This window comes from Balaenoptera physalus, assembly GCF_965194825.1.
Source record: "Balaenoptera physalus genome assembly, chromosome: 6".
Taxonomy (NCBI): domain Eukaryota; kingdom Metazoa; phylum Chordata; class Mammalia; order Artiodactyla; family Balaenopteridae; genus Balaenoptera; species Balaenoptera physalus.
In genome coordinates, this window is record NC_138885.1 from 33824404 (window position 1) to 33841917 (window position 17514).

The window sequence follows — 17514 nt, forward strand, 5'->3', positions numbered from 1 at the left end:
CCCATATTATCTCAGGTTATGAGGAATAAGAAATCAAATAAACTAATACCTATAAATAAATATGCTACTAATGTATTAATTTTAATAAGAGTAGTTGCAGAGTAAAATGTAGCCTAAAGAAGGAAGTGTCCCACCTGAGGGAGTGAATCGCTAATAGTAAAATATTAGCCCCCTGAGCTGTTGTTTTGAGATTAAAGAGTATTTCTGGAGTTTCTCAGATTATGCCATAGAACTTTTATGCCAAACGTAATATAGATTCTGATTAATTTAAAATATATTAAGACAGCGGGAAACAGTCTTCGCATATTAGAACATACAGATTTGAAATTACAATTATTAAGTGTGACGTGTCTTCCTCATAGAAGTAAGATTGTGTATTAATCCCTGGTCTTTGCTTGTTATTCTCATTTCCCAAGTAGTCTTTCCACAGGTTCTTATTTCTTCTCTTTTTTTTTTTCCTTTTTCAGTTGCTCCCTAACCCTGGACTTTTTTCTGCATCCACATAAAAGGGCACTATAATTTTATTTTTCCTTTACTTCAGGAAATGCCACAATAAAACAGTCTCGATACAGGATTATCGTCCGAGAAGCAGCCAACGGAGGCCAAGAATGCCCAGATACCTTATTTGAAGAGCGAGAGTGTGAAGCTGTGTCATTGTGCCCCACATATCGGTAATTAATTACCTTTTAAAATAATCATTAGACCTTAGAATAAGTCATGACCTATTTCCTTTCATATAATATATGATTATTATATGAAATACTTGTAGTGAGAAATACAAAGAGGTAGTAGCATTGTTTATCTTCAAATATCTCACTGTTTTCCCCTCTTATCTGGAATATATTTTGAAAGAGTAAAGAATATGAATGTCTAATTAACAGGGAAGAAAAGAAACAACCCTGTTTTGACATGTTTTGATTGTAACTGAGCTGCTGGAGCTCCGCCACCCAGGCAATCAGTTTTCAGGATCAGGATCCAGAGAGATGCAGGAGGAGGTCCTTACTTGGAAAGACACACACACACTCACAACTTACCTCATTCTATTGTTCTCATCCTAAAGCCTTTAATCAAGAACTAAGAACAAATGTGTACTTTTATAATAATTGTGTATTTTAGTTCAAAAATGGTTCTGGTTTGCAATTTTTGTCATATACAACATTTTAAGAAATCTTAGAAAATAGTTTAACCTATGGAGAAATTTTTGTTTTTAGAAAAAGAAAATGAGTACCTTTTAAACTCTGTATGTTACCTATATGTGCCCCTTTGGCAAGTTGGTGATTATTATTTATAAAAACAATACCTGAGGTTTGTGTGTTTAGTCATAAACTTCCATTCTTTTAACATTGGATTGAAACGCTGCTTTAAAGTACTCCTGGATTAAATTCAATGACTGTTGAGTTTTACTTATTTGTGAAAACAAGACCATGGTCTTAAAAATTGTGCTGTTATCACACTTAAAAATGCCTTTAGCAAAAATGTCTAGTGTTTCTCCTGATTATTCGAGAAACTGTATCTTAAAGCTATGGGATTCAAGGGCTAATTTACTCAGAAAAATAGGTTTTGTTTTTGTTTTGGCCACGCGGCCTGCGGGATCCCAGTTCCCGGACCAGGGATTGAACCCGGGCCCTCGGCAGTGAGACCACAGAGTCCTAACCACTGGACCACCAGGGAATTCCTTCCCCTTGTTTTCTTTTTTAAGAAGACCTCCCGCTCGTTAAAGTTTAGGATGTCATTGAAGAAGTCCAAATTATGATCAACTGCATCATCCTTTCCTCCCATTGTTTCCATCCGATGACCAGTTTGGGGAGGATGTGAATAAACACTGGAACAAGCCCAGACTACCAGTTTTTGCTCATCCTCCACAGGGCCATTGTGGGAACACTGTCAGTATCCCTCCTTTTGTGCCACGTATAAATATGGAGGCTTCTGAGCTCAGCAAGAAGAGCTCTCAGGGAAGGTAGCCAATTGAAAAAATTAGCCAAATCAAATATTTTTAGACATTTTATGAACCCAGTGCTATTATAATTAGAGAAAATCCTGGAAACTGGATTTAGTGGGCTCTCTTTCCTGTTGTCCACTCTCTTTACTCTCGTGTTGCACTTCAATTTAGTCACTCATGTTTGAACTAGTTTCCATCAGTGACCTCCTGCCGTTTTCCCCAGAAATCAGTTCCACTGTACATGGATGGGATGATTGTATCATGTCTCCTGATGCGTCGTTTAACGTGTGTCCAAGTTACCAGCATGAGTCTATGCCCTTTAGTCAAACATCCTTGAATTTTGAGCAATCTGTTTCCAATTTAGATTTTGCTTTCCCCTCATTGGTTTGTTAGGGAGGCAAGTTAATGTAGACCTTTATCATTTTCTTCTGATTCTTCTTTTTTTAATTCCATTAAGGTGAGACATTGTCACGTTTACCAAATTAAAACAGAATCAAAATGGCTATAGAAATTTTTCTGTAAGTTTGAGCATTTCCCACCATGTTAAGTTAGTAAGTGTTGGAGAGGGGAAATTTCCCCCTCTACGCTTCTTGAGTTCTTGTGGCTGGCCTAATAATACAGTTGACATGAGACAGATTAGCAGGAGAAAATGAAACAAATTTTAATTCATATGCATGGAGGTCCCATAGAAATTGTACCTTAGAAGTGGCCAAAGCAGGCAGCTTTTATACTTTTTAGACAGAGCAACAATAAATCTGTGAAGAATTGACAGGACGAAGAAACGTAGGTTTTGGGTGCTCAATCCGTGGAAGAGTTTGGGCTTGGGGTAGTAGTAAGTTTAAATAGTAACTAGGTTTGTTTATATAGCCCTGGATTCCCTATCTCTGGTGATAAGGGTGTCCTTCCACCTCCAGATGTAGGGAGGGCACCTTTCACAGGAGAGATTTATTCCCTGCTTTCAGGGAGACAGAAGGGAGGGTCAGAGTGTCCTTCTTACATTAACCATTTTTAAAGTAACTTTAATTCAAAATAATCAATATGCAATTGAGGCACATTTTGGAGTGGCCGACAGTATAAGCAAAAGGGAAGACAGCACGGGCGAGCCCAGGCTTATCCTTCTGAAACTAAGAGTCTAGCAAGAGAGTCCTGGACATGTCTTCCTTTTACTTAGCATGCTAAGCTAAATTGAATTCCTTGGTCTCACTTTAGAAAGTCTTTTGTGAACTTGAGGGATCTGAGTGAATGACATGTCCTAGTTGAAAAGCTAAATTAAACCCCCTGCCATTTCAGTTTCTGTGTTTTGGAACTATGCTTAATGCATCTATGCATCTACAAAGTAAATTTCTACTACTTAAAAGTCATAGGTGATTTCTTTAAATGTGACAGGTTTTTCTATTTGCCTGTTTCCTGATTTCTCCCTAGCTCTTCAGTTATTCTCATTATGGAGGCCACTTGAATGAGTTCAATGATACGTATTTTTTACTTTTACATTTTAATGTACTTTGCTTGATTCTGAAAGATGGTCTGTTATCTATCCCTTAACACCACCACTGCCTCACTTACCTCCAATTGTTCAAGACACCTGAGACTCACTTAGTCTAGATGGGGGAAGAGGTGGTGGTGAGTGCAGAGATTAAAGCCGGGCTAGGTTAAGTGATCTCTGCATGCTATATGAATCTATGTTAACGTGACTAAGAGAATCCTTTGAAGTGACTTTTCCTGAGCAAAGAAATTCTGCTCCATGTTCTGATATACATTATTTTTTCTTTTGCTGAGACTTCTTTTTTACTGTGGTAAAATCACATAACATAAAACTTACCATCTTAAACTTTCTTTTTTTTTGCTAAATTCACTTTTTTTTAATTGAAGTATAGTTGATTTACAATGTTTTGCCAATCCATAATGGAAAAGAATATTTTAAAAAAAGAATGTGTATATGTGTAAAACTGAGTAACTTTGCTGTATAGCAGAGATTGCCATCTTAAACATTTTTAACTATACAGTGCAGTAGCATTAATTGCATGCACATTGATGTGCAACAGATCTCTGAATTGTTTCGTCTTGCAAAACTGGTAATAGTTTTACTTCATGTTTCTGTTTCATTTTTTGACGTAGCATCTCTTATCAGAGGTATTGGCCCATGTGAAAAAGGGTAAAAAATATACCCAGTGAAAGAGGAGAATCTGTGGTTACATTTAGAGTTTGGATTTTCTGGAATATTCTGAAGACACAGGTTTAAGGGCTTAAATCATAGTCTGTCCTGTGGATCATAAAAGTAGAGTTTTGTTCACCTTAAAAGAAACACACACTGGAAAGCCAGAAGGATTCCTTAGATACTGTTTCCTCTGTGGAGAAGAAATATTGGTAATTCCTCAGAGACGGATCCATTCCTCTTCCCTGAGAGGAACTATCACATAAGATAAGTCCCCATGGCCCCCCACCTCCCTTTTACTCTATAACCTATGGAGACATTTGAGCTACGCCAAAGTCCTAGGAAACACCTTGTGAAAAATTTGAAGCAGAAGATCAAGTGTGAAAGCTTGCACCCAAAATTTTCAGGTGTTCAAACCTTGATTCTCTAATGCTCCAATGGGACATAGGGATTTTCTCTCTTTTATTTTCTTTTACTGTTTTTCTTTAAACAATTTTTAGTTCATAAAGAGCTAAGCTGTCTAGATTTGTTCTATGCTTCTAATGCTTTTTATGGCCACTTTGTGTGCAAAATGTCCACATTTTAAAAAGTGGAATTATTGCATTAACCATGGATCTGGGGCAGAGGGACTGTTGCCATCCCTAGTGTGTGCCAGAGCTCCCTTTTATGACATTGGTTTCAAATCCATTTTTATTGCATTACTACCTTTATGTTTTTGGATTTCAAATTCACCTATTTCAAATATTTCTTTTGTATGTTTGTCATGGTGAAATTTCTAGTCTGCTATTCTTTGTCATCACAGGTGGAGGCCACAGAAATGGAGCCCCTGTATCTTAGTGCCAGAGTCTGTCAGGCAGGGAATAATGGGCACCAGTGAAACCTGCGGAAAGGGGGTGCAAACAAGAGGTAAGGGAATTTTAAAACAGTTTTTCTATTCAAATGTAATTCAAAATTATGTTGCTCTTATAAACTCTTGTCTATTTTTATATTTGAATAAGTTGTGATCTTATTGGATTGGATTATTTATATTTATTACTGTTTGAGTTTAAGTTTGGCATTAGTTAATGCTGATATTTTAACCATAACTAGCTAGTGCACCTAAGGACTAATGCAATGTAAACAAATATCTGTTCTCAGCCATTAGCATACGCCAGTGCTGATGTCCAAATGCATGTTGGATATTAGTCAAGGAGTGAAGGATGTGTCAAGATTGGACCCAGTAGTACATATTGTACTTTTTAGGTGCTCATTAAATATTTGTTGAATGAATTAACTAATCATAATAATCATGACTTAAACCTGGTTGTTATATACATACTTAGAGTATGTTTTATATGTAATATACATAGAAAGGAACCATTAAAATTTCTGGAAGATGCTGTGAATAGGCTTCTGGATCTGAGTAAAAGTGCCTTTTATCATCAATGTCTAGAAGGTGTGGCATTTTGAAATCTCTGAAAACCACTCAGAAACTCGTCAGATTGCTCACTATTTTGTTTCATTCATGAGCTAGATGCCAATGATATGAGGTTTGATAAAAAGTGCTTTATTCTTTTTTTTTTTAATTCTTTTTTTTAATTAGTAAAAGTTTATTGTGCACACACCAAAAAGACAGTTTGCAACCAGGGAGCACTTAGACCAAAGTGCGGAATGAGAAGAAGTGCTTTATTCTTAAAAATCTGACCACTCTGTTACTAAAGGGATGTATGTAGCAAAATCAGACCTTGTAGGACCAACTGCATATCGCTGGTCTCATAATTCAACTAAAAGGCATATTGAGAATTGTTTTTCTTCCTGTTGGATAGGTTATTGTATTAATCAGGATCAGTCATCCGAGGCAGCACAGTAACTCCCTTCTTTGTTGATTTACAGGCATAAGAAGCCCAGTGTGGGTGGGTGGCAGTTTTAACTTCTATTTCAATGGAATCATTGCTGTGTTTTTAGTGGAAACATTCCTCCCTTTGGAAGTAAGGGCTTATAGGGTAGCAGAGCATAAGATTGCAGAGGAAAAGAAAGCAAAAATTTTACTAGTGGATCACTATGGGTAATAATAGGTTGTGCCATTCTCATTCCCACCCTTGACTCCTGGGCCTGTGAATCCTGGCTATGGGAGGGAAAACACCATATATTGGATGCTTCTGGAAAACTTTTTCCCAACCCTGCTAGGTATTGCCACCTAATTGGTACTATAAATGAGTCTTCAAAAAACCTTTTCACCATTTTATCAAGCCAGCTGCTTCAAGATGGCAGGGAACATGGTAAGACCATGAATTCAACGAGCATGGGCCCATTGCCACACGTCACTTGCTGTGAAGTGAGTTCCTTTATCAGAAGCAGTGTTGTGTGGAATACCATGACTATGGACAAGGCATTATGTAAGTCCATGGATGGTAGGTAATTTTGCTAGAAGCATCGTGTGCAGGAAAGGCAAATCCTTATCCTATTTGAGTAAGTACCTATTCTGGTAAGAACAGAACACGACACCTTCATGATGGAAGTAGTCCAATGTAATCAACCTGCCACCGTGTAGCTGGCTGATCACCACGAGGAATGGCGCCATACTGGGGACTCAGCATTGGCCCCTGCTGCTGGCAGGTTGGGCACTCAGATGTGGTTGTAGCCAGGTCACCCTTGGTAAATGGAAGTCCACGATGCTGAGCCCATGCATAACCTTCCTTCCTACCACCATGGCCACTTTGTGCATGAGCTTATTGGACAATGGCAGGGGCAGCTGAGGACAGAGACTGACTGGTATCCACAGAATGGGTCATCCTATCCACTTGATTATTAAAATCCTCCTCAATTCAGGTCACATTTTAAGGAGCATTCACATGGGACCCAAATATGTTTACATTTTTGGCCATTCAGAAAAGTCTTTCCACGTACCACCTCCCTAAATTTCCTTGTCACCAGTTTTCCAATCATGTTCCTTCTAAGTCCCTGACCATCCAGCAAAATCATTGGCCGCAGCCTGTGGATCTGTACATAATCCCACATCTGGCCATTTCTCCTTCTAAGCAAAGTGAACAACCAGGTTTACTGCTTGAAGTTCTATTCACTGGGAAGGCTTCCCTTCCCCTCTGTGTTTCAGGGATATCTCAGAAAAGGGCTCGAGTGTTGCAGCTGTCCATTTAGGGGTTGTGCCCACATATCATGCAGAACCATCCGTACACCAGGCCCAAGTCTTCTTTTCCTCTGTCAACTGATTGTGGGAAACTCCCTAAGAGGACATATGTGCAGGCTGGGAGAGAGAAGGTAGTTTAGCAGGAGTGGGGACCATGGGCAGTTGGGCTACTTCTTCATGTAACTTATAGTGCCTTCAGGGCCTACTTGGGTTCAGTCACACATATACCACATCCATTTGATGATGGAGTGCTGCCGTGTATGCCCTACCTTGTGGCTTGATGGATCAGATAATATCCAGTGTGCGTGGTAACTCTGGTGGCCCGTGGTTAAGCATTCAGCCTCTACTCAGGCTGTAGCTGTTCCTCAAATGGAGTAAAGCTACCCGCAGAGGATGGCAGGGCTTTGCTCCACAATCCTAAGGACCTAAACTGCGATTCACCTACAGGAACCTGGAAGGGCTCCAGGCGGCATCCCTGTCTGCCACTGACGCTTCAAGCACCATTGAATCTGCTGGATTCAGTGGCCCAAGTGGCAGAGCAGTCTGGAGCTGTTACAGAGCCTTTTCTTTTCTGGATCCCACTTAAAACTAGCAGCTTTTCAGATCTGCTGGCAAATGGGCTAGAGTAAATACACACCCAAATGAGGACATTGCCTGGAATCCGAAGAGGCACGATAGATGTTGTGTCTTTATTTTGGTTGTAGGAGGGGCCAGACGTAACAACCTATCTTTTCCTTAGAAGGGATATCTCAACATGCCTCACACCACTGGACCTTTAGACATTTCACTGGGGTCGAAGGCTACTGAATTTTCTCAATTTTTTTATTTCCCACTCTCTGACATGAAGATGTCTTACCAATGAGTCCAGAGTAGTTGTTTCTTCTTGCTCACTAGGTCCCATCAAGATAGTCACCAATGTAAAGGCCAGTGTGATATGTTATTGAAGGAAAAGTGATCATATCCCTTCAAACTAATATATGAAATAGGGCTAGAAGTTGATAGGCCCCCAAGGAAGGACAGTGAGAGTATATTGCTGGCCTTGCCAGATTAGAGCAGACTGCTTCTGGCCATCTTTATTTTCTCCGAGTACATTAATATTTGGAGTCAGGGCTCCAGCATATGAATTTTAGGGGTTAGAATTCAGTCCATAATAGTTACACCTTGGAAATGATGTCCCTGTGGGAACATTTGCAGATGTAAATTTGATTTGCAAGGTAGTTTGATTCAGGGCTGCTAGGAGGCTATACAGTGATTCTGTAATTTACAAGAAGGGGCCACTTCCTGAAAACATTTTACTTCCATATGTCAGAAAATTATAATAATATAATCTTGTTATTACAAGACTTGTGCTTGCTTTCTTCTGCAAAGTTGCTATAAAATATCTAGATCAGCAAAATCTACATAAATAGTCTTTTAAAAATGGTACCTTTGTGCAGGGCACAACTTAACTCTATATGTTGACCTGGACTTTGATGCTCTGTGATACTAGAGTATCATTATGGTTTGTTTTCACTGCAAAGCCATTTAGTACATTCTGCAGAGACATTGCTCCTAAACTGTGTGGAATCTTATCCGATAACGGTAAATTATTCTGTCTTAGAAGTATTTTAAATGGATTCTGGCTGAAGGCCAGATCGTCCTTTAAAGTAGGCAAGGTAGATACCTGAGTTTTCCCCAAGTTAGACTCCACCATTAGAGAATTCCTTGTGTTTATTTGTTGGGAAATTTACACTTTTAAAGCAGTAGGATGGGTCTCCAATTTTAAGACAGTGGAGCCAAGATATTTCTACTCCCATCTTTTCTCTAAAATTACTTCAAAACCAGCAAGGGAAACATGAAAGAGTAACAAAAAAGTAACCTTCAGTGAGATCCCCTTTATAAAATTGTTCCTAAAAACAAGAAGCGCAATAAGCTCACCTTCAAGTAAATTAGGGCCGTCTGTAACCTCAGTCATATTGTATGATGTAGAAAGTGGATGGAGATATAGGGAAAGTACTTTGCAGAGCAGGATTATACCTAAGTGTTGGCGCAGTTGAAGGTGTGGAGGCTGAAGAGAAACAAGATGATTTGGCCTGGACAACTCTGGAAAGGCACCACCTCTGCAAAAGGAAGTGGGCAAGGCTGTGTGTGTGCACGTGTGAGCGCACGCGTGTGTAGGGGATGGGAGAAGAATCAGGAGCTTTTGAGAGTCTGACTAAAGAGCAGTGAACGCTCTCCACACCCAGCCCTTCACCTTGCAGAGTCAGGAAATGCCCACAGTTCATAGCTATGTAGCTCATTTTTGTTCAAATAGTCAGCTCCGACCTATTGCTATTTTTGTGGGAGCCTGGAGGTTTATTCCCTGTGGATGTTAGAACCAGAGAGGCCGTGGACTTAGGCAACAGGCAGAGGAGGGTGGAGGCAAGGGGCTTTACTGAAGTCAGGAGGATCAAAGGAAAGTCTGAAGAAGGAATTAGGAGACCCTCAGTCCCTTCCTCCCCTGCTTTGGCATTCTGGTCAGGCAGCTTTTACACCCTTCAGTCCCATGGAAGCCCGATCAAGCTGGAAACACTTTCCATTTAAATTTCTATTTCAGGATTTTTTAAATCACAGAGGGAGGCATGAATTCAGGCCAGTTTGGGATTATAAATTCTCACAAGAGATTTTGGTCCTCTCACTACCCAGTGTTAAATTGTAGACATGTAAGTGGTCTTGCCAAGACTTGTTACTTGGCATGTCTATTTCCAGTCTACCCTTATACTGAAGGCCAGCCTTTGTGGTCATCACTTCTAGTATGGGGTATTTTATGAGGTTCTCCATAACAGTTCTTGAAGTCATGAAAGTGGAAACTTTCTCCAAAAGGTTCTCCAAAATTTAATAGAAACCCTGAGGATAAAGGTTGTCTCTCTTGCTTACCTTGCATCCCAAGCTTTTACTTTGTTTTGTGCTTTATGGGTTCCTTTCCTGTGGGCCACCCCAGCAATCCATTTAGAAGATATATATTTTATCCAGTGTTTTTTTTTTTTCTTTTTCATTAGAAAGGCCTTTTATGATTTCTAAGCCATTAAACTGCCCCAAACAGAAGTGCTCCTTGTTTTATCTCATTGTATTTATATTGCTGACCTGGTTAATTGACTTGTAGTAAGAATACATTTATATAATACTTTAATACTTTTCTAATCAAAAAAGAAGAAAAAGAAAAGAACACAGAAGGGCAGATAGAATTACAGCTGTCACTAAGCATTTATACCATATTCAAGGAAATGGGAATTTGGGTTCCATTGTCCTAGCTGTCCAATCCTTCAGGGAGAGCTGGGTATTCTCTCTGCACAGCTTCTTGTGCTTTATCTGAATTAAGAAGGGATGATAGCTCAGCTTCTATGGCAAATGAAAATATAAGAGGAGGAAACTTAAATATTGCAACATACTTTGATGTATCTGCCCTTCATAGGGTAGAATATCAGTACTAAAACAAGAAAAAGTGAGGATGCTGGGGGAATGAATTTGTCTACGGATACGATCTGATTCTTGTTTTGCTACTCACAGTGACTACTTTAAAACTGGCTTAATGGACTTGCCAGTATTTTTCTTTAGGATAGTGCTTTCCTCTCATTCAAAAGTTTATGCGTATACCCTATCATAGCAGAGAGACTTGACATCTATGACACTAAAATGGATACAGAGTAGGTGCCGGAGATCAAAATTGTGTTGCCTTAGATATCCTTGACTTCCATGAAGTACCTGCATTCTTTTCTTGGTTTGTTCTCACTGAACAATGTTTATGTGGACCAAAGGAGGAAGATCTCAAATCTTCTGTCAAATCTTTTTGTTCTTCCTCAAATTGGTTTTTGTTACTGTGAGAGGCATAGGCTTCTTCCACAATAGTTTTGATGGAATCTGTGTGTTTCTTTTCATTCAAAGGATCTCTTTATTTTTTAAATTGAGTTATAATTAACATACAATATTGTATGTCTCAGGTGTACAACATAGTGATTTGATATTTTTATTCACTATGAAGTGATCACAGCAATAAGACCAGTTACCATCCATCACCATACAAAGTTGTTACAATATTATTGACTATATTCCCTATGTGTAGATTACATCCCCATGACTTATTTATTTTATAGCTGGTAGTCTGTACCTCTTAATCAAGGGATCTCTTTAAAAGGTGCTTTTCCAGAAAAAAAAAAAATTGGGCAAAGTCATCCACTTTCAGAATAAGTTCTCGATTACTTTTATTTTTAAAAGGCAGGGAGTTAGAAATAGGAAGATGTTAACTTTACAGGTATCCTTGCATTTTAAGAGTCTGGATGATTGGAATTTTTATTCTCCACTTGTAGGCAGTCATAGTCATTTAACCTTATAAGTTGCACAAGTTTATTTTCTATCATATTCATCTACATAGATCACAGCAAGAAGTCATTTCAGTGGATTCAGAGAGGAAAACAAACATACAGGATTCAACTATGACTGAACAATAGTCTAAGACAAAGACAGTCACTGTCATCTCCATATCTGGTGAGGGAGGGAGAGGGGAAAGGTAACTTCTTCCATTTGCTTCAAGATTTGAACAAAAATGAGCTACATAGCTATGAACTGTGGGCATTTCCAGGAGAATAAGAAGTAACTCTAGCTACCGCCAGAACTCCGTCCATAGATGTAACTGTTTCTTTCTTTTTTTAAATAATTTTTAATTAATTAATTTATTTATTTTTGGCTGCATTGGGTGTTCATTGCAGGCCGCGGGCTTTCTCTAGTTGCAGCGAGCAGGGGCTACTCTTCGTTGTGGTGCATGGGCTTCTCATTGCGGTGGCTTCTCTTGTTGCAGAGCATGGGTTCTAGGCATGCAGGCTTCAGTAGTTGTGGCACACGGGCTCTAGAGCACAGGCCCAGTAGTTGTGGCACACGGGCTTAGTTGCTCTGCACATGTGGGATCTTCCCGGACCAGGGCTCAAACCCGTGTATGCCGCCTTGGCAGGCGGATTCTTACCCACTCGGCCACCAGGGAAGCCCTGTAACTGTTTCTTAAATGGGCAAATATATTTGGTGATATCTTTCCAGTCTATTTCAAGAAGGGAGTGCGTGACACCACTTGTGACCCCAAATCAGCGTACTAGGGTTTACAATCTAGGCAATGAGAAATGCTATTTTCAGTAACTTTCATGTTTTCATTTTTGATAACTGAGTGCTCATCTCATAGGAAAAATGATCAGACCCCATTATTCTTTGTATGAAATATCATTCTTGGAGGGATTTCTAACCAGTTCTGACTTCAACATTAGAAAAACCAATTGGAGGACATAATGTTCTTTGCTAATTTATCTTGTTAATCAGTCCCTGATACCAAAATGATTCATTATAAATATTTTAAGGAACTTTAAAAAATCTCTTCTAAATATAATTTTTTAAAGTGTGAAAATAAAAGAAAGATCAGGTTAGAGTGTAGAAATTAAATTAACAATGTAGGGCAACTCTCTAAGTGAAAATATCCTTGGATTTTAACAAAAGAATAGGTTTTATAATACCATAGGCATTGGTTTAGAGAGTAAAGTGTGGGACTTATAGCACAGATTGCATTTTAATAAGTGAATAATGATTCTGAGAGTTATTTTTCATCTCCTTTGCATGTTTTAGGGTAGGATTAGCTTCGTGGCTTTCATGGTTGCTGCAGGTAAAATATGTACATTTTTCAAAAATTGGCAATAAATTAGAAATAAATATTAAAGGAAGTGAGTGACCTAAGGCACGATGCTTTAGTAACATAATGTGAACTAAGATTCAGAGATGTTGTCTCATGCCAGCCTCTCTGTTTTTAACATAGTAAGTTATAATGCAAAGCACAGAGTAACTCCTCTGTCCGCCTCCCCTCTACCCACATCACCAGCAGGTATTTCCCTGATGAAATGAGGAGTGGGGATGGGAAGGGGGTATTTTTGTTGTTGTTGTTGTTGTTTGAGGAATGCAGTTATTTGCTAAACTAGGAGCAATAATTTTCTCTTCTGACTGCATGGCTCTTAGTTACAGAACTATCTTCCCCTTCAGGAATGTTAATATGAATTTCAAAGTCTACTGCAAACTGTGTAAATGTAATAAGATTATCCTTCTCTTGTTCAGAACCAGAGTTCAGTATCTTCAGATAGATGTGAATCTCTGGGCTTCCCTTAGCTCTCAGGTTACTAAGGTCAAGGTATTCATTTCTGTTTGGCCCAGGGGCAATCTTAGGATTGTATCAAAAGGAGGTTATGTTTTTACATTTTAATTTGCATTTCTAAAGAAAACAGAAACTTCAACATTCCTCTAGTAGCAGCAAGAGGTGAAGGAGCCCCCACTTTAGAGAGGCCATAAAAATGAACAGAGGAGCATCAAAATTCAGACAAACCTTTGCTCTGGATTTAAATATAGTTGACCCTTGAACAACATGGGTTTGAACTGCATGGGGCCACTTATATGCAGATATTTTTCAGTAAGTATGCAGGTGGCCCTCCATTTCTATGAGTTTTATATCCAAGGATTCAACCAACTGCGTATCAAATTTCAGTCCATGGTTGGTTGAATACACAGATTAGGCATTGGTTTAACCAGTGGATATAGAGGGCCGATTGTACTATGCCATTTTATATAAGGGACTTGAGCATCCATGGACTTTGGTATCCAAATGGGGGTCCTGTAACCAAAGCCTTTCATACACCAAGGGCTGACTGTAGATTCAGAAGTTGCAAAACAGGTGATATTTTTAGGCCAACCATGTTTTGAAGGATTCACATAGTGGGACACAAAGCAATCTTTTAACCCAGACACATGAAGAATGAGAATTAAAAATCTATTATAGTCAATTAAACTCAGTACATTTATGATTAACCTCTTAATAAGATATTGAAAGTAGGAACTGAAAGTAGGAAGACTGGGTTGGGAGTCACCAAGGCTTTGTAATTACACTGCAAAGGGTTTTGAAAGCCTGTATCACAGTAGCGACTTTGGGAATGGATTAGAAGGAATATGCATAAAAGGCATTTTATGGAAAAATCAGAATGTTTAGCTACATTTATATACAGAGTAAAGGATAGTGAAGAATTTGAAAGGTTCAGTGGTTTTAGGTCAATGAAAATGGACAATATTGTCACAAAAAATTGATATAATTGACATAAATAACCAACATAAAAATGGGAAGAGAGAGAGAGAGATACAATATTTGAGTATTGTTAAAAAATTCAACCTAGTAAATTTGAGAATCTAATTGGCTTTGTTAGGTGATTCATGAATCGGGCAGCATCCCGTCTAGCAATTAGAAGGATGTTCCAAGGGGTTGTACAAAATGGAAGGTTTATATAGGAAGAAGGATGGGGCAAGGGAGCTATTAACAAAAGAAAAGAAAGGATTTTGAAGCCAGGACTTCCTTTTTTGTGGGGAGGGTGGTGATGTTAGGGTTGATCATGCATATTTCCCCTTCTTCCTCAGGGGTTGCAGAGGGCCTATATGGCAAAGTACCTCACTGGTGCAGACCAGCAAATTCTAGACTGGTACATTTCTGGAGAAGGTTGAACTGCAATTAGGTTAGGTGTTAAATCTAGGTTTGCTATCAAGTTTGCACATGTAACACCATTTTGGGCCTGTGTTTTTCCTCTTTAACAATTACCCCCTTTTGATCAGACTATCAGCCTAACTGAGAAATATGATCAAAATTTAAGACGTTAGCATTATGCTCAGCTATTGCTTTGCAGCTTTACTGATCTTTGGTGGGATAATCATAGGTCATGATGTTTTTGCTAAACCCTGGTGATATTCACAGGCCACAACTTCAGATCCACAATTGTTTTTTTCTTTTTTTAAAAATTTTATTGGAGTATAGTTGATTTACAATGTTGTGTTAGTTTCAGGTATACAGAATAGTGATTCAGTTATACATATACATATATTCATTCTTTTTCAGATTCATTTTCCATATAGGTTATTAGGAAATATTGAGTATAGTTCCCTGTGCTATATAGTAGGTCCTTGTTGGTTATCTCTTTTATATGTGGTAGTGTGTGTATGTTAATCCCGAGCTCCTAATTTATCCCTCCCTGCCATGTTTCCCCTTTTATACCACATCTTCTTTATCCATTCATCTGTTGATGGACACTTAGATTGTTTCCATATCTGGGCTATTGTAAATAATGCTGCTATGAACATTGGGGTGCATATATCTTTTCTTTCTTTTTTTTTGCATTCAGTCTTTTTTTTAATCGAAGTATAGTTGATTTACAATGTTGTGTTAATTTCTGTTATACAGCACAGTGATTCAGTTATACATATATATACATTCTTTTTCATATTCTTTTCCATTATGGTTTATCACAGAATATTGAATATAGTTCCCTGTGCTATACAGTAGGACATTGTTTTTTTTGTTTTTTTGTTTTTTGTTTTTATTAATTAATTAATTTATTTTTATGGCTGTGTTGGGTCTTTGTTTCTGTGCGAGGGCTTTCTCTAGTTGTGGCAAGTGGGGGCCACTCTTCATCGCGGTGCGCGGGCCTCTCACTGTCGCGGCCTCTCTTGTTGCGGAGCACAGGCTCCAGAAACGCAGGCTCAGCAGCTGTGGCTCACGGGCCTAGTTGCTCCGCGGCATGTGGGATCTTCCCAGGCCAGGGCTCGAACCCGTGTCCCCTGCATTGGCAGGCAGATTCTCAACCACTGCGCCACTAGGGAAGCCCCATGTTTTTTTTTTTATTAGTTATCTATTTTATATATATTAGTGTATATATGTCAATCCAAATCTCCCAATTCAAACCAGTACAGCCCCCTCCCGCTTTCCCCCCTTGGTGTCCATATATTTGTTCTCTACATCTGTGACTCTATTTCTACCTTGCAAACCGGTTCATCTGTACCATTTTTCTAGATTCCACATATATGCATTAATATATGATGTTTATTTTTCTCTTTCTGACTTACTTCACTCTGTATGACAGACTCTAGGTCCATCCACCTCACTACAAATAACTCAATTTCATTCCTTTTTACGGCTAAGTAATATTCCATTGTATATATGTGCCACATCTTCTTTATCCATTCATCTGTCGATGGACACTTAGGTTGCTTCCATGTCCTGGCTATTGTAAATAGTGCTGCAATGATCATTGTGGTAAATGACTCTTTCTGAATTATGGTTTTCTCTGGGTATATGCCCAGTAGCGGGATTGCTGGGTCATGTGGTAATTCTATTTTTAGTGTTTTAAGGAATCTCCATACTGTTTTCCATAGTGGCTGTATCAATTTACATTCCCACCAACAGTGCAAGAGGGTTCCCTTTTCTCCACACCCTCTCCAGCATTTGCTGTTTGTAGATTTTCTGATGATGCCCATTCTAACCAGTGTGAGGTGATACCTCATTGTAGTTTTGATTTGCATTTCTCTAATAGTTAGTGATGTTGAGCAGCTTTTCATGTGCCTCTTGCCCATCTGTATGTCTTCTTTGGAGACATGTTTATTTAGGTCTTCTGCCCATTTTGTGATTGGGTTGTTTGTTTTTTTAATATTGAGCTGCATGAGGTGTTTATATATTTTGGAGATTAATCCTTTGTCCGTTAATTGGTTGGCAAATATTTTCTCCCATTCTGAGGGTTGTCTTTTCATCTTGTTTGTAGTTTCCTTTGCTGTGCAAAAGCTTTTGAGTTTCATTAGGTCCCATTTGTTTATTTTGCTTTTATTTCCATTACTCTAGGAGGTGGGTCAAAAAAGATCTTGCTGTGATTTATGTTAAAGAGTGTTCTTCCTATGTTTTCCTCTAAGAGTTTTATAGTGGCGGGTCTTACTTTTGGGTCTTTAATCCATTTTGAATTTATTTTTGTGTATGGTGTTAGGGAGTGTTCTAATTTCATTCTTTTACATGTAGCTGTCCAGTTTTCCCAGCACCACTCATTGAAGAGACTGTCTTTTCTCCGTTGTATATCCTTGCCTCCTTTATTAGTTGACCATAGGTGCGTGGGTTTATCTCTGGGCTTTCTATCCTGTTCCATTGATCTATATTTCTGTTTTTGTGCCAGTACCATATAGTCTTGATGACTGTAGCCTTGTAGTGTAGTCTTAAGTCAGGGAGTCTGATTCCTCCAGCTCCATTTTTCTTTCTCAAGATTGCTTTGGCTATTCAGGGTCTTTTGTGTCTCCATACAAATTTTAAGATTTTTTGTTCTAGTTCTATAAAAAATGCCATTGGTAATTTGATAGGGATTGCATTGAATCTGTAGATTGCTTTCGGTAGTGTAGTCATTTTCACAATATTGATTCTTCCAATCCAAGAATATGGTATTTCTCTCCATCTGTTTGTGTCATCTTTGATTT

General features: G+C 38.7%; 1 protein-coding gene across 4 annotated transcripts in view; it reads left to right on the forward strand.

Annotated features, from left to right (window-relative positions):
* The window catches only part of THSD7B (thrombospondin type 1 domain containing 7B), a 1195438-nt gene that overhangs the window by 831381 nt on the left and 346543 nt on the right, over positions 1–17514 (forward strand). For all 4 annotated transcript variants that reach the window (XM_082464904.1, XM_082464907.1, XM_082464905.1 and 1 more), the window contains 2 exons: positions 542–671; positions 4894–4997. In XM_082464904.1, the coding sequence (XP_082321030.1) occupies positions 542–671; positions 4894–4997 (234 nt within the window). The remainder of the gene's footprint in view (positions 1–541; positions 672–4893; positions 4998–17514) is intronic.